General features: G+C 32.9%; 2 protein-coding genes across 2 annotated transcripts; one reads left to right on the top strand and one right to left on the bottom strand.

Moving 5' to 3' along the window:
• Positions 1-1,290: 1,290 nt before the first annotated feature.
• Positions 1,291-4,537, top strand: LOC111021061 (plastidic ATP/ADP-transporter). Its single transcript, XM_022297899.2, has 5 exons — positions 1,291-2,291; positions 2,843-3,097; positions 3,277-3,420; positions 3,500-3,847; positions 3,943-4,537. The coding sequence occupies exons 1-5, from the start codon at positions 1,530-1,532 to the stop codon at positions 4,306-4,308; spliced, it is 1,875 nt and encodes a 624-aa protein (XP_022153591.1). The 5' UTR covers positions 1,291-1,529; the 3' UTR covers positions 4,309-4,537.
• Positions 4,538-5,386: 849 nt separating this feature from the next.
• On the bottom strand, positions 5,387-9,020 carry LOC111021128 (uncharacterized). The gene is made up of 7 exons (XM_022297980.2): positions 8,764-9,020; positions 8,165-8,280; positions 7,959-8,077; positions 7,528-7,690; positions 7,203-7,429; positions 6,765-7,086; positions 5,387-6,664 (listed from the first exon to the last, which is right to left on the bottom strand). Exons 1-7 carry the CDS (start codon positions 8,920-8,922, stop codon positions 5,608-5,610), a joined length of 2,163 nt encoding a protein of 720 aa, XP_022153672.1. The 5' UTR covers positions 8,923-9,020; the 3' UTR covers positions 5,387-5,607.
• Positions 9,021-17,518: the final 8,498 nt, after the last annotated feature.

A 17,518-nucleotide genomic window follows, 5' to 3' on the forward strand; every position in this document is an offset into this window, starting at 1 on the left:
TTTGGTGGACAAAAAGCATTACATCGTTTTCTAATGCGCAGTTTTCATTGGAAAGAAATGAGAAAAAAGGGCAAAAAAGGGAGCGTGGCACTTTAATAACCAACTGGCAAAACCTCGAAAAATATCTTCCGTGGGAGGGCATTCTGGACATTTCGTACCGATGACAAATTAATTTCGTCCCATGATTCTTCCCTTTTTTGCATAGGCAATTTGATTTGCAAGTCTGTGACTCTGTCTTTATTATTAAAAATAATATCATTTTTAACAAAAATGTTTGTAGAGTCTATTTTCTTTCTCTTTTATTGTAAAAAAATTAAGCATAAATTAATAATGAGGACTATTTGTAAACTTTATCGAGAGAACGAATTTATAGACTAAATTTTAATATTTTAAAATTTAGGAATTGAAATAGATAAAATTCAAGTAAAGTAGTATTTTAACCTTCTTAAAAGAAATAAACTTTAAATGAAACGAATTTTGATAGATAATAAATGTTACCCTTTAGTTTTAATTTCAACTAGTGGACCCAACTACGGGCTTGATTCACAATTTAACATTTAAATAACTAATTAGGATAAATTTTTTTTTTTCCTTAGTGGCTAACTTATACAAAAGAAAATCATAATAGCTATAATAGCTATTTAGATTTTAAGTACCCGGATACTGATACTTCTATTTCTTGCTTTTTGTTTTTTATTTTCAAAATTTTTTCTGGAAATGTAAGCGTTTGATAATTGTCTCTGTTTATCGTTTCTTATTTTTAAGAAGCGTTTCTAAATTTGTGTAAAAATTTTAAAAAAAGTAAAATCAAGCGTTTTGTTTTTTGTTTATTATTTATGTTTTTAGTTTTTGTTTAACTATGATTGAAGAAAATGAAATAAAAAGATAAAATAAAGAGACAAAAACCATCCCTTTATTAAATTAGGAATCCAAAAGGATGTTTCAAAAGTTTAAAGACAAAAATGAACAAAAGTTAAAAGACAAAATATTAGAGAGTAACTGAAGCAATAAAGAGTTACCATTATATTTTTATTTATTGTTCTACAATAAAAAATAACGAGAAAAAAAAAACAACAAACAAATTTTTACTTATTAAAAAAAGTAGAAAACAAAAAACAAAAAACAACAATCAAAAAACACAAAAACAACCAACAAAAAACACGAAAACATGAACGTTGGCACAAACGGATTAGCCACAATCAAACTTCTGTCAACAAAAGAAAAAAAAGGTTAATCGTTAATTGTTTTCATATTATTCCGTCCGTCATTTTTTGATTTTTATTAGTATTTTGGCGTTTGTTCTCTGAAAGATTTCGAGGGTTTTTGATTTTCTGCAGTTTGTATAAAAGATATTTGTATGCTCACCCATCCTCTCGAGAAGGAAATTGCAATTCCCTGCTGCTATCTTCTTATCTTCCTTCCTTTTCCTCTATCTTCTATCCTCCTTCCTTATCTGTGTCTCTCTTATGCTCTCCTCTTGAAAGGCCAAATCCATCGGATTTCTTTTCTCGAAGGGATCAGAGAGAGGCATGGAGGCCGTTTTACAGAGCAAAGGGCTTCTTTCTCTACCCCCAAATCCCAAAACCAGGAGCTTATTGCCTTCTCACGGCCTCCGCCATAGGATTTTATCCACAAAGCCCCGAAATCTTCCTGGGTTTTCCCTTTCCTCTAATGGGTTCCAAAGATTTCAGGGATTTGTCCCCAAAAATCCCTCGCTCTGTCCCAAAGAGCGAGTTTCCCTAATCTGCAAGGCCGAAGCCGCCGCCGCCGCCGCCGATGGACAGCCGGCGTTTGCGGAAACTGAGAGCCCTAAGTTTCTGGGGATTGAGGTTGAGACCCTCAAGAAGATTATCCCTCTCGGGCTTATGTTCTTTTGCATCCTTTTTAATTACACAATTCTTAGGGATACGAAGGATGTGTTGGTTGTGACGGCTAAAGGTAGCAGCGCAGAGATTATTCCATTTTTGAAGACTTGGGTTAATTTGCCTATGGCTGTTGGTTTTATGTTGCTGTATACCAAGTTGGCCAATGCGCTGCCTAGGCAGGCCCTGTTCTACACAGTTATCGTCCCATTCATTGCCTTCTTTGGGGCTTTTGGGTTTCTTTTGTATCCCCTCAGCAACTATATCCACCCCGAAGCTTTTGCTGATAAGCTTCTCAACACGCTTGGCCCGAGGTTCCTTGGCCCTCTGGCTATTATGAGGATCTGGAGCTTCTGTTTGTTTTATGTGATGGCTGAGTTGTGGGGAAGCGTGGTGGTTTCTGTTCTGTTCTGGGGATTTGCCAATCAGGTATAGATTCTAAGGCTTTGTCTTTAGACTCAGACTATTGAATCTGAATTTTGTTATTTATGATGTGTTTTTTTTTTGTGTGTTGTTGACTGCTGCTATCGATTTGGATCTCATTTGAATGCGGATTGGATGGATGTTAATACCATTGAAGTCGATGTCAAAACTCTTTGAATGATTTATCTGGATGCTAGTTTTTGCTTCTGCTGGCACGATACTTGGTTTGGAATTGTAAAATATGTTTAAGTTCATGTTTATGATATGTGGAAGGAAACAGGATTAATGCTGTTGCATTTGTATTTTGTGGAACAAAATGGTTTTCTCCTCGAAGTAGCTTCTATCTGTTTGATTTTTGGGCTTATGTTTTGGTAATGCATGGTTTTGTTAAATCTATATGTTGCTAAAAATATTGTTGGGGGAGTGACTTGAAGTTAGAACTATTTATCTCCATTTACTGGTTCTTTTAGGGGTATAGCTGTGACCAATGTTTAGCAAAGCAGAGTTTGAATGGATTAGCTCGTTAACTTTCTCTTCTTTGATTCATTTTTCTGCAGATTACAACTGTTGATGAAGCCAAAAAGTTCTATCCCTTATTTGGACTTGGTGCAAATGTTGCCCTCATTTTCTCGGGTAGGACCGTGAAGTATTTCTCGAATTTGAGGAAAAATTTGGGTCCTGGAGTTGATGGTTGGGCAATTTCTCTAAAAGGAATGATGAGTATTGTGGTCGGTATGGGGCTTGCAATCTGTTTCCTCTATTGGTGGGTGAATAAGTTTGCTTCTCTTCCTACTCGCAGCAAGAAGAAGAAGGTAACCTCTTAAGAAACTTATGCTATATTTATATTTAGGATGATGGCATTGATAATAATTGATATCCCGGCATCCATGTGCGGTTGCTATTGTTAACCCACATATGCAAAGTCGTTATTTCTGTTATCTTTCTTCGACAAGCGATTCTGAGTATTTGTGATTGTTGCATTCATTTGCAGGAAAAGGTTAACATGGGGACAATGGAGAGCTTGAAATTCTTGGCATCTTCAAGGTACATCAGGGATCTTGCCACTCTGGTGGTCGCGTATGGAATCAGTATCAACCTTGTCGAGGTTACGTGGAAATCGAAGCTCAAAGCACAGGTTTGTTGCTTTTTGACTTTGGAATGTCTGTCTATCAATCAGCTTGCTCAATAAGTAATACCCTTTATCAACTGTGCAGTTTCCAAGCCCGAACGAGTACTCTTCTTTCATGGGAGATTTCTCAACTGCTACCGGAATAGTAACGTTCATAATGATGTTGCTAAGTCAATATATATTCAACAAGTATGGATGGGGAGTTGCAGCCAATATTACGCCCACAGTGCTCCTCGTGACCGGAGTTGCTTTCTTTTCATTGATTTTGTTTGGAGGCCCGATCGCGCCTATGCTTACCCAGTTTGGGTTAACTCCTCTTCTTGCTGCTGTTTATGTGGGTGCTATGCAAAACATCTTCAGCAAGAGTGCCAAGTACAGTTTGTTTGATCCTTGTAAAGAAATGGCTTACATTCCTTTGGATGAGGATACCAAGGTATGGTTTGATGATTCGTTTGTACATCGACTGTGAAATCGTTATTTGAGAATTCGTTTTTCGTTGGCTTTGCGTGACAAATGCTTGTGTTTCAGGTCAAAGGGAAGGCTGCCATCGACGTCGTCTGCAACCCATTGGGGAAGTCTGGAGGCGCTCTCATTCAACAATTCATGATCTTGACATTCGGGTCTCTTGCCAACTCGACTCCATACCTCGGAGGAATCCTGTTGGTCATCGTCCTTGCATGGTTGGGAGCAGCCAGATCCTTGGACAGCCAGTTCACAGCTCTGCGCCGGGAAGAAGAGCTCGAGAAGGAGATGGAAAGATCAGCCGTGAAGATCCCAGTCGTGTCACAGAACGACGGTGACAACGGCTCCCTAGCGGGCCGCTCGCCTTTGAACCCCACAGCAGGAGACTCTGCGAGCAGTTCATCTGAAACCTCAGCCCCAACCAACGCCTAGATTTGTCCTCCCATCGCTAATTCAAACAAACAGGGAGAAGTTGGTTTGTTTGGCTTAGAATTTTGTGTTAGTTTTCTATAGAATAAAAATTAGCCAAGACAGTATGATCTGACTTTTTTCCTTAAATCTCTTTCTTTTTTTTTGCCCTCAATATAATTTAATCGCTCTTGTACCGTATTTGTAATCGCATTTATATATAATGGGGGGAACCCCCCAAATTTTATTGTAATTCCATTTATCTCATGATAGTTTTAGAAAAGCTGTATGGATTTTCTGGATGAGTCTGATTTGTCAAACATGTGAATTTGTTAGAAACTGTCCAGCTTACAAAGGAAATGAATTCTAAGTAGTGGTTTGATTTACTTTATCCCTTTGGACGAATGAACCAATCTATGATGATTTACTTTAACCAAATCTTTCCACTTTAATTAATTAATTACTATTTTTGTTATTATTTTGAATGTTATGTTTTTAATAAAGTAACGAAGATTCAAACTTCTGATTTCTAGAGACAAGTGATGAGATGTTGGTTTAGTTGATATTGACAAATAAAGTGGATGATAGGATGGTTAGTTGACAAATTTGATGGAGGCAAATAAAGTGGGTAATATGATAGTTGACAAATTTGACAAATTGACCGAGTAGGTCATCAATGCAAAACATAGAGACAAATTATTGAAATTTTAAGATATTGATTTTTATTTTTCTCGATCGGAAAGATTTGAAAATTTGAAGGAACAATAAACTTGAAAAATTAGGAATAGAATACACAAATTGTCCAAAAATTGATCAAATAAACGAATTGTCCAAAAAATTTATCAAATTTAATCAGATCACCTGTTTTAAACCGCTAATTGATCGATGTCCTATCACACAATTTCATTCAAATTTTAAAAATGAATTATCGCACTCGGATTCCATCAAATACTCATAAATGTAATTAAAACTTTTTAAATTCAGTTAATAAGGCTGAAAATATAAAGACAAAACATGAAACTCAACCATTAAAATTTATCTGCTTTTTTTTTTTTTAATAAAAGATTATCCGGTTTAAGAATGTTTATAAATAAAATTGTACTTTTGCCACACCAAAAAACCTATATTATATTCTTAAAAAAAAACGTATATTATAAACATACACATGAATGGAAATGCACTAAATCTTTTACATAGAGCGCATATAATTGCACTGACTTATTGGCTTTCAAGAGAATAACCAACACTCTGAAAAGAAAAAAAAAATCACTATATGGCAAGAAAAAACATACCAAATAATGGCACAACTGAAACAGGGAAGTTTCATATTTTTACTGCCTTCTTGAGTGTCTTGATAGAGGATTTGATGAAGCTGTCTTTCGCAGCATGATTTTCGCCATCGACATCGTCTTCTCCGTTTACTATCGGTTTCTTTCCCATACAGTCCACTCCCTTCTTCATCCCCCCCAAGATCAGAGATGGTGAAGATGGGATTCTCCTGAAGATCCTTGGACTGTCTGTCCTTGTGAGCCTTCTTTCCTTCCCACTCTGCTCATTCTTTTCGCACTCTTCAGTACTGACTTCTTTTTCTGCTTTGCTGCCTCCTCCTTCAGTTCCAACAATCCTGTCTTTATCTTCTTCTTTGTTTTGCTCTTCTATAGTTATCGGGATCTCGACCTCCTTCCGTGGGGAATCTGCATTTGGTTTTGTGCTTATTTCGTTAGTCTTGCCTGTGCCACTACTTTCAACTTCATTTTGGAGATGATCTGCAGCATTTTCTTGGTTTTCCTCTAACAGAATTTGAAGCCACTTCTCGACATTTCCTTTCCCGCGCTGTTTTCTACTCTCTTCATCTTCGTCTTCGTCTTCTACATCCGACTCCCGCAGATAAGGAAAAAGCATGTCATGTTTCTTTGGCTCCCCTATTTCTAAGTTCTGAAGCTTTTCAGTGATTAAGCTTCCTTCCTCCAGTGGAACAATTGCTTTGTCATTATTTTCACCAGGCTTCTCCATGGTCACATCAGTTTCCTTTTTTGTCTGCTCTCCATTTTGGGACAAAGCATATTCAGAAGCTCTTTGTTCTTCCTCTAGAAATAATCTCAGCTCTTTGTGTGTAGGTGTCTTTGGCTTGATTCCTGGCAAATGTAAAGTAGGAGTTTTGTAGTTTGTCTCTTCCAATAACATATCGTCTGTTCTTGATCTTTTTCGAACTTGTTCGTATTCAGGCCTCAACTGTTTCTCTAGCTCATCTCTCTGTCTGTACTTCTGGTAAAGATCCTTCTCGGCAGCGTCACAAATTGCCTTCTGCGCTTCGAGCCTGGCCATTAGCGCATTACTCGCTGCTTGGTTCAGCCTCAGCTGCTCCTTGTAAATAACACTCCTACAAGAAAACGATCAAATTACAAAGTTTAGTCTATTTGAACAATAATCTGCTTTTTGAGTTGATTTTCGCAACGAGTGCATTAATTATCTCATCTTACTGGTGCATGGTATCTCGGATCATCTTCTCCAGCATGGTTCTGTAGGACGATTGCGCCTCAGCTAATCGCCTGCATTTCTCGGCCCTTCTCCTGTGTTTAATTAGTTTCAATTCCAGGTCCTGAATGGTGAGCTTCTCTTCTTCATTATTTAGCTTCATATCATTCACTTCATCATCTACTTTCTCTATTTCTGCCTTCAGCTTTCCCCTTTCTTCTCTTTGCCTTAGAGAATCTCTGGCCATGACAATGGCTTGATATGGGTTCGTAATGAAGTCCGGGTTTTCATTCTCTTTAAGAAGTTCAGGTTTCACTTTCCTTGAAGCTAACATTAATCAAAAAACCCAAAAGTTATTCAATTTGACAGATTCAAATTTAAACTGTTAGTAAAAAATTTAATTTTCAACTTTCCAAGAGCGTGAAAGAGTTTCAGGAACCAACCAACTATAGGGATACTTGGTCTTGGTTGCCTATTGTAGTCCAATGATCTCAAAGGTGATGGAGAATCATAACATTCTCTTCGAGATAAAACGATAGCAGCCGGAGCAAAGCCGTGTCGCTCTTTGGATTCCATGAAATGTTGTGGAAAAGAATGAGATTCAACTGTCTGTGAAGCATTCAGCTCTTCATTTTCACCTTCAGAGAACAAAAATGAAAATGCCCTGCGCCTGCCGTCATTATATTATGGAAATGCTTACGTATAGGATCACCACCTTAATATTTATGAACCAAAATGAACATAAATCAATAAATTAAAGGAACCAACCTGAAATCTGAGTTGGAGGAAGCAAAGATGGATAGAAACTGGTTTACAGAGATTCCCAATTGAAAATCCCACCATGGAACTAGGAATTCTAACTTGTGATGTTTCCTCTTGCAGGCTTGCCATTGCAGTATCCGTAAATTGCTAGGAACAGTCAGTCCTCCTCCTGTATTTCAGCAAGAAAATTATGAGATACCATTAACTCACTACTAAACTGAAAAGCTTAAGCCGCTACATTAGGGACCTACAGTAAATTTAGTCCTTTATTATACTCTTAATCCTCACCCTCATGGAAATTAGCACAACACCCAACAAGTGATTATCATAGGATATGATCTCTCACCAGTGAATCTAAAAGCTCAAATGGATAGATTTCAGCAAATTTGATATTTCATTCATATTCTTGAGAGAGAGTAACAATTTTAGAAGCGTACTTGAGCAAGGAAACCAATGATCAATATCCCAAGCAAGCGGTGAAGCCGTATCAGCATGATAATAGAGAACATTGCCGTAATGGTCGACTCGAATTACTGCAGGATCGAAGCCAGCATTCCTGAGATTGCACAAATCAGATTGATCTAAAAAAAGGCATACACACAGAAGCTTTTAGAAAGACTAGAATTGGAACTCAGCTATTTACCCGAGATGATGGAGTTGCTTCCACAAGAGGCTGACAAAAAGCTTAGGCTTGGCAGTAGGCTTTGCCTTTGGATTTATTATAGGAAACATCTGATCTAATTCCCTTGCTGCTGCGGCCTGAAACATTATGCAAAGACCCACACGATTGTAATGAAGATTCATAATGAGAAATCACAGTTTACTAATAATAATGTTATTCGAGCACAATTTACAACAAAAATCGGATTCAGAACGAGAAGTTCGGGTTTCTGCAAAAAATTCCCAACTACTCGTATACTCAAAATACTAGAGATTGGGGAATTCTACTTTCTTGCATAATTCATGTCATCTTAAAAAATTCCCTTCAAAACGAACAATTTGAAGGGGACTAGTCAAGAAATCCACAAAAATTTGCCAAAGAGAAAGAACAAGGACTAATCATGCATAATTTTCTCCGAAAGAGCAGAAAGGGCTTCATCCCTACTATGCTTAATCGAAGAATTTAATTATCTCATTTGGAGGAATTCAATCAACAGAACACTAAAATCTCAGCTCAGTTCGTTCTTATTCCCCAAATTTCCGTAAAATTACACCATAATTTCAAAAGAGATTCGTTTCTACCTCTCGTTTCTTCAGACTGTAAGGCGTGAAAATGAAAGGAGGACCGTGGGTGTAAAATCCGACATGTCGGTCGCGGCAGAGCTTGCCGTAAGCTTGCGGATGGCCGACAGCCTCATCAATCGCCATTTCTTCTTCAGTAAACAAGCAATTGTCGGCCATTATCGTCAATCTTCTTCTTCTTCTCTCTCGTGGAATGGAAGCTCAAAATTCACCTCAGATGAGGAAACTGACAGAGGAGCGTATGAACCCAACGGTCGATTTTGGTTTTAATATCACTTTAAAAAGTTAGTTTTCAAATTTTCGGATGCCACGTCGACAAAACGGTGCGGAGTGGGGCAATGGTAACGGCTAATAGATATACAATAATAAATTGGGTCTTAAAAGTTAGGCCCATTGGGTGATAGTGGTCAATTTGAAATGACAAACTAACATTTACCTTTATTTTGAGTATCAAATGCAAATGCATAATATTTTTATTTTATTTTATTAGTTATATATATGTAATGAAGTGGAAAAATGAAAATTTATGAGTTTCTTTCCCACTAAAGTTGAATAATTATGCTCGAAGAAAGCGTCGGGAATAAATCTGGCTGGAGGAGAGTCCCACCCGACACATTGAAAAGCTCATACGTGATTGTCTAACTTTGAACTGCAAGTTGAGATTGTTCTCTTTAATTTATTTTGTTCTATTCTTCCTCAAGAAAAAAAATGTTGAATAACTCTATCAATTGGGCAAGACAGGTAAACTCGAAGTCAGATATTTTAACCTCCACTCTTGAAAGATAATATAAAAAGGAAAAAATATTCTTGATTTAAGAAAAAAAGAGTTTCCTATTGATTCTTACTTTGTTAATTGAGGAATATATCTAAATGACATGTTATCATTTTCAGAATCATTCAAAAATTAAAATTAATAGTCAATTTGAGCATTGATTAATGGTTAAAGGTTCTAATGTGTTTAAATTAAGTTAAATGTTCTATAGGGTCTCACTAACAAAAATTTAAAATTATATATGTATAGGGTCCCATCAAATTTTTCCTCAATTTTGATTGGTTCTACCATTTCTCTCATATATATATATATATACATATATATGTATTTTTTTTAAAAAAATTACATTTTTGGTCCATGAATTGTAGTAGGTGTGTATTTGATCTTGAAGTTTTAAAATTGACATTTTTACTACCATTTCTTATTCCGATATTTTTTTCTTCTGATTTTCAATTATTCAACTTTTTCTTTTACCATTTAATTGTTCCAGTTACACCTCTCCATACTCACAATTATTAATATTGAAGTTTCTAAATTGTAATGCAAATACATTTTTTTAATTCATAGATATATATAATTTTTAATTATTATAAAATATATAAATTATAATTCAATTTTATGTATATTGTGTCTTGATATAAAATAAATTTTAAAATTTCAGTTTAAATAATTAAATTTCAACGTTGCAAATTTATTATTATTATTTTCTCAAATACATATTTAAATAATTATAGTTTGTAAAAATATATAACTTTAAACTAGTGAACTTAAAATAAAAATAATGTTAAGATACTTAGTTTCAAAAACCAATGTTAAATTAAAATAATATATATATATATTTTAAATTAGTCCTATTCAAAATAAAAATAAATTATATTATATTTTGAACTTTCTAAAATAAAATCCATATTAAAAAATGTTTAATTTTTAAATTAGACACCATCAAAATGACAAATATAAATATAGATGTATGATACTCCTATGTATTGTTTTATTTTTAACGATTTAAAAGAACTAGATAATATATTTTATTTTCAAGGTAATCAAATTAAAGTAACAAATGACAAAGACTTTTAGTTCATCATGATTCAGTTCTTCCACCACCCTACAAAAGAGAGATACAAAAGAGAGAAAATAAATATAAGCTGCATCTAATAAACGAGGTCGTCGAGCTCCACTTAGCCCATGCCCCTTTAACCTTTTTACAAGTCCAAATTGCATAGGTTTTAGACTCGACTTTCTTTTGCATTTGTGTTGTGGCATGTGCATTCATTGACTACCTTTCTTTTATACACATTGAGTTTGGTAGGGCGAGAGAGCTCCGACATGCTCTCCACATGAAAATCTTTATCTTTTCTAGCTAGGATATTAGTTTGCCAAAAATCAACAATAATATTAATCTCTTCTAAAAATCAAGAATATATCATTCGATCTACTTTTGAGTGCGTATATAGACACCTCTCTTGTCATAGTGTCATACGAACTTATCGTCTGTATTATTTTTGCTTATTGGGATACTCCGTATCAAGTCATCATCCTCTAAAAAAATGTCTTTTACTAAATCAACTTTCTACCCGATTCAGTATGATTAGATAATGAACCAAATTAAATCGTAGGAGGCCAAAGTCAGAAAAATGGTTTTTAAATGTCCTTTTCCAAGGAAGCCATTGGTATGAAAAAATGGGTATTAAATTTGATTTAATTTCCATCTAAAAAGTGAGATTCACATGGGTGGTTCATGAAATGAAGTGCATTAAATACGAAGGACTTGTATTTACTAATTTGGTCAACAAGTGAAAAAACGCCATTTTTGCTCATGTAGGGATTCGTCAAATCTCCACCGTACACTTAAATATTATAATCTAGAAATATAAAGAAAAACGATGTCATAATTCAACGTATTTATATTCTAGGCAAGTTTATTTTCCACGTTAAAATACATGATCATGTTTCGTTTCGTTTCTCATTTTTAAGAAACATTCCTAAAATTGTGTAGAAATTTTGTAAATAACAAAATTAATTCATTGTTTCTAATTTCTATTTTTAGTTTTTAGTTTTTTTCAAAATATAGATAAAAATATTATTTTATCATATTTTATCAAAATTTGAATATTTAATTTGAAAAATTAAATTTCATATAAAACTTTTACTTTAATAAATGATTATTAAATATTTTCGGGTCTTTTATTCTTAAATTTTCAAACAAGGGAATGAGGTAAAAATTTCGAACATCTCGTAAGGATTTTAAGAACAAAAAGCAAGAAAGCACTACGAAACATGTTTTTGTCTTCTTTATTATTATTATTATTATTTTTTTTTTTTTCAAACAAGGGAATGAGGGAAAAAATTTCAAACGTTTGGTAAAGATTATTAACACTTTAATGGGTTGAACAATAATTAGGTTTGATAAAAGAAAAGAAAAATAATTGTGAAAAGGGAAAATTTTTTTAGAAAGAGAAAAAAAGAGAGGCAAACGTAGGGTTCATTACAGGGGGAAAAGGAAAACATCGATAAGGAAAAAAAAGAAAGAAAAAAAAACATAAACACACATCAACGGATCCTTCTTTAATTTTATTGCACATTTGGCTCCAATTTTAGGTTATATTTCATAACGATTATCTTTTTAGATTCTTTAGCTACTTTAATTAAAAGTTTAAATTCGTTTTTAACAGTAGCTAGATTTGAAAAATTTAAAATAAAGATGTTAATTAGAGACAATAAAAATAAAATTAATATATATTTGAAAGTTTTAAAGCTAAGAATTATCATAAACACTATATCATGCATTTGGGATTCCAAATGTAAAAATCGTCCTATCACAGAGCTAACAATAAGCAAAATCGTCCTATCACAGAGTTCTAAAATTCAAATTTACAACACCTAATTAACTAACAAGCTAGCTAGTATCGAGAAGTTTAATATGCGTTTGGTAACATTTTTGTTTCTCATTTACTATTTTTTTTTCCCGATTCTTGATATTTTTCAATCAAGAAAACTATAAAAATATTTCTCGAAACTGATAAAATATGCTTGGTAGGAGTTTTTTTTTTGTTATCTAAAATTTTAAATTACAAGAAAAAGTAAAAATTTTATATGAAAATTAATTTTAAATTAAAAATTTGAAATTTGTGTTTTATTTTAATCTTTGATATTTATTGTGCATTTTATAAATAAAAAATGATAAATAATACTTTTATCTAGGTTTTAAAAAAAACTAGAAACAATAACAAAAGAAAAATAAATTAAAAAACTTAATTTTGTAGCTACATATCTTAAAAATGAGAAATGAGAAACAAAAACAGTTACCGAATGTCTATGTTTCTCAAAATTGAAAATGAGGAATGAGAAAGATAAGAAACAACAACGTTATCCAACGGAGCTTTAAAAAGTAAGACATAAATACGACGTACCACATATTTTTCGAACCTTTATTTATGGTTAGGGTTTTGTCCAAGGCTAGATAAGTATTTGAGTGGCCAAGGATGGTCACATTTATGAATTTTTGATAAAGCCTTTGCCAAGTCTTCAACAAGGAACTTAAGGTGGCCAAGAAAATTAGAGTGCTGAACTTGTCAGTCATTTTCACCTCATGTTCATGCTATAAGATTCAATTGAAAATTCAAAGCATTTAGTCTAGCAAAAATGTAGTAAATGAATCCCCCCAACAAGTTATTTAATGAATATTGTACGTTTGACATAAATAATATGCTTTTATATTTGGTTATATATATGAAAGAAAATTTTAAAAACGTCTTCTAACCATACACGTTGAGCGTTATGATTTTACTTCAAAGCACATGCATGCCGTAAATTATTACTATATTTTCAGTATAAAAGAAAAATCGAAAACTCAAATATTTAGGACAAACTCATAGTCACCATCATTCATTAATTTTAAGAACATACTCATGTATCTATATATGTATAGGCTTACATTTAGAAAACTAAATGTAAATTGGTTCCATCAAACCCATCCACAAGTAAACTCATAATAACTCATTAATAACAAAATCTAATGGTAGAGATGAGAATCGAATATACACTCTGTTATTATATTTGTTATTAGAGCTAGGGTTTCCAAAAAATTAATGACCACATTGGATAACAAATTTTTATATTTAAATTTCTAATGTTTCTACAATTTTGTGCATGTTTTCAATTTTAAAAACCCAAAATAGAATTTAAAATCTATGATCTTATTATAAAAATGTTTTTATTTTGCAATTACTTTTATAAATTGACATGCATAACAAAAATTTTTATTTTCTAAGTTTTTCACTTGTTAAAAAGCACTATTCAAGTCTTCATCAAATTAAAAAAAAAAAGAGTTTTTGAAAGCTAGTCATTTAAGAAAATTTGATTGTTGTTTTTTTTGTTTTAATTTCCCATCATCCATGTCGTGAGGTTTATACAAGTGGGATCCTTATGGTAGGTGATACCCACAAGACCGTACCTATGTTTTTACCACTTATATGTCATCCCAAAGAACAAGAAAGTTTGATTATTAATCTTGTCTATATACCTAACCATATATATGCCAACTTAGAACATAATTCAATAGGTATTGATGTCCGATCAAGAGGTCGTAAGTTCGAATTTCCATCCCACCGAATCTAAAAAGTAAAAAACTAACAATATATTATAATTTTTTGAAAACAAAATCGTCATGCAAACATTCCATTACAAAATTCAACTAAATACCTAAAGACATTAAATTTTAGATAAAGGATGCAAGAGATAAAGTAGGAGTTAGTTTGTTATACTTCCTAATATATATGTTTTGAGTGCATACCTTTTTAACAGTTTTTAGGATGAAAAAAAACAATATTTTACTATTTTCATGGGTTTCTTTCCTATTTTTCTGAATACACTATTCATGTTTAAAATCATAATTATAATAATTTAATGACGTTTAAATGAAATATGAAATTGTTCACCGATACTTTTCAGTGGATAAAATGAGATTTAAACTTTATTTTGTTGATTCTTTCACCTCATTAATTTGGGACTATAATATATGTTGAAGCAGAAATTTGATATGACTTGTTGACTAAATATCGCACCATAGCCCATAGAGACTCGACGTTAGCTTGCAAAACAAAGAACATTGAACATTGGTGTGGTGCTAGCCAAGCATACTCCGATGCCTAAGTCGGAATCTGAGATTGAAAGTTGTATAGTAAAGAGTAAGGTCATTTTAGCATACCTCTAGGATTCAGCCTCCCATTCTATTTATAATGTTTAAATCATTACCTTCCCAAGAAATCTAGTTCTCTAGGCTTCAATACATTGTCGTAGGTCAGATATCAGTCGGAAAGGTCATCGTTGCATAGCTTTATCAAGTCAAGATATGGGTTCAGATCCATCTTTGGAAGACGTCAGTTGGCAGCCACCGAAGGTTATGTCGACGGTCCAGAATTGGTTGGCCTCGGTTGACCGTGGGGCTCGGCATCTTGGGTTAGGTCCTTTCGACTGTCGACTGGACTTCTGAATTTGAGTTTATTCTATCATGAGCTCGTCTTGCATCTATTCCGTATCCTCGTCAGACCTGACTTCATCTACCCGACAACATATTTATCAAAAATGCCTAAACCTTTTCATACTTTGAAAAGGCAAATTTTGACAACTGACTAGGATATTTGTGGGTGAGGCTAAGGGCCTCGACAAGTGGAGATTTGAGTGGCCAAGAAAAGAGTTGGTAGAATTGTCAATCATTTTCACTTCGTGTTTCATGCTAAAACTTAGGCTTTAATTTGGTCTACAGAGTGAAGTAAATGTGATCTTTCCAACGGTCGGCTGTGTGGATTTTGATATATTTTCTATGAGAGAAAAAAATGGTATAAACCATTGAATTTTCACTTTACTTTGTGGTTGGATATCTATACAAGTAGACCATGGGGATGTCGATTGAGTGGAGTGGCCATATTTATTTTATTTAAAAAATTAGTTTGTGTTATTCTTTTTTTCCAATAGGGTGGACATTCGAACCTTTCGAAAGATTATGAGATCACGAAGTTGGTGCCTCTTTTGGGTTATTCATCTTAATTGGATCCAATTTTTAAATCGGATGCTCGTTTAAGCTTTTGGACTCTAATACCATATTAATATCCACGAGGTTCTATCTTAAAATCATTGGCATTGAGAGGGGTAGCTCGTTTATTTTGTAAATCTTTGTTAGATTCCATATGAGATCCTTAACAAAGAATATAGGCTTGAATTAGTGGAATTTTGTTCAAGTTGCCAAAAATTAATTTGTGTCATATGGTGTGTATATATAGTTTAAATATTGAATCTTTTAGTCAAATCTTCAAGAGACGGAAAAGATTTTTGTTGTGTGTTCTAGGTTCAATGGTTTTGTTTTAAAATATTAAGTTGATAGAAAATATTTGTATATATATTTTTTTAGGTTAGTGATGTTTAAAATAGATGTATAATGTCTTAGTTGAACTATATTTAGGTTGGTAATAGACAAGACAACATTAAAGATTATGAAAAATCAAAAGTTATAATTATAATCCAAGCTTCATATTTGTTTCATCACAAAAACGATCAAGCTTGATCACGAAGATTATACTTTTGTTACCGACATACGAAAGATCTGCAAAGCAGAGTTAGCACTCTGACGTTTAAGTTAGTACATTATTTGATCAATATTCGAGAGAGAATATCGTTTTGCATACCTGCACGAGAGGAGAAATTCTATATTTATAGAGGTAGCTCTTGACAGAGTTTGTAACAGCCTATAATCATGGTGCCTTGTCAAAGAACGTGTATGTCGCTTTTGCGCCTACAGACGATGCTCTTCAAGATCGACTCGCGTGTAGCTGGTAAGGATCGGTTGACAGATAGGATATGGCTTGGCTCGACTTTAACGGCGCCGAGCTGCATGAACTTGTTCACATGAATCTCTTCATTTGATTCTTTTGATCATCATAGTAGTTGATGATCCTGATGTCCGACACACTTGACTGTGATAATTCACCTCCAACCATATTATTTGTTAAATTATATAGCATGATAGCATATAACTAGCTAGCTAGATCTCTGTCCCGACACATAAAGGAAAAGGGCCCTTTTAGAAAGAACGATAGATATTGTTATTATTTTGGACGGAATAGAAAGATTGTTGATGACATATTTGATGATGTTTTTCACCTGCATAAATATTAAATGAAAAAAAGAAGAAGAAATAAAAAAAAAAAGAGAGAGGTTTTTATGGATGAGAATTGAATATATAATGTCAGTGGTATATTGCTTGGTTTAGGTATACTTTCTTGTTTTATACCATTTATTGCAGACCCTCTTAACACATGATTGAACACATTTTGGTATAGTCAAATTATTTTTTCATTTTTTTTAAAATCATGCGTAAATCCTCGTAAAATATTACTATTTTAGATATAAATGATTTTAACACTGACAAAAATAATTTGTTCCAGTTAAAACCACTTCTAATACATACGATAATATTTTACAGTGATATACAAATGATTTAAAATATAACAAAAATAGTATTACAACACTCTGAAAACATGATTTAGAAGATGTTGACTATTAATTTATGTGATTTTTTTAATTTGTGTTTCACATGTCTTATATTTCATCTCTTATTTAACAATACATAAGAATATAGAAATTATGGTAGGTTGGAAAAATCTTTTATATATTTAATTTTAAAATATGTTACCTATTTTTTAAATTTTCAAATATAACACAAATTTTCATTTATTTTGTATAAAATTGTGGAATTAAAATTGGACATTCGATTTTTTAAATGCTATATTTTAAAAAAATTAAATATAATTTACAAATTTTACTAAATATTTTTGTCATATCTTCAACTACCTTTAAAAATATTTAGTTATCTATAGTGTCAAACTTTGATACAAGAGATTTATACATCAAATGTACATCAGAAATACATCGGATATATATAAGATAAGATATACATAGGTATATCATTACAAATATATTGAGTATATC

Source organism: Momordica charantia, assembly GCF_013281855.1.
Source record: "Momordica charantia cultivar OHB3-1 chromosome 8 unlocalized genomic scaffold, Mcharantia_2.0 BLBB01000008.1, whole genome shotgun sequence".
Lineage (NCBI taxonomy): Eukaryota > Viridiplantae > Streptophyta > Magnoliopsida > Cucurbitales > Cucurbitaceae > Momordica > Momordica charantia.

What these genes read in the sequence shown, in the direction of transcription:
- LOC111021061 (XM_022297899.2), top strand. Translation starts at nt 1,530, where the DNA reads ATGGAGGCCGTTTTACAGAGCAAAGGGCTTCTTTCTCTACCCCCAAAT. An exon ending in CTCGCAGCAAGAAGAAGAAG is followed by an intron (nt 3,098 to 3,276) that starts GTAACCTCTTAA and finishes ATTCATTTGCAG; the next exon opens with GAAAAGGTTAACATGGGGAC. An exon ending in CTTTGGATGAGGATACCAAG is followed by an intron (nt 3,848 to 3,942) that starts GTATGGTTTGAT and finishes CTTGTGTTTCAG; the next exon opens with GTCAAAGGGAAGGCTGCCAT.
- LOC111021128 (XM_022297980.2), bottom strand. Translation starts at nt 8,922, where the DNA reads ATGGCCGACAATTGCTTGTTTACTGAAGAAGAAATGGCGATTGATGAG. An exon ending in TCATTGGTTTCCTTGCTCAA is followed by an intron (nt 7,691 to 7,958) that starts GTACGCTTCTAA and finishes GCTGAAATACAG; the next exon opens with GAGGAGGACTGACTGTTCCT. An exon ending in TCCTCCAACTCAGATTTCAG is followed by an intron (nt 7,430 to 7,527) that starts GTTGGTTCCTTT and finishes TAATGACGGCAG; the next exon opens with GCGCAGGGCATTTTCATTTT.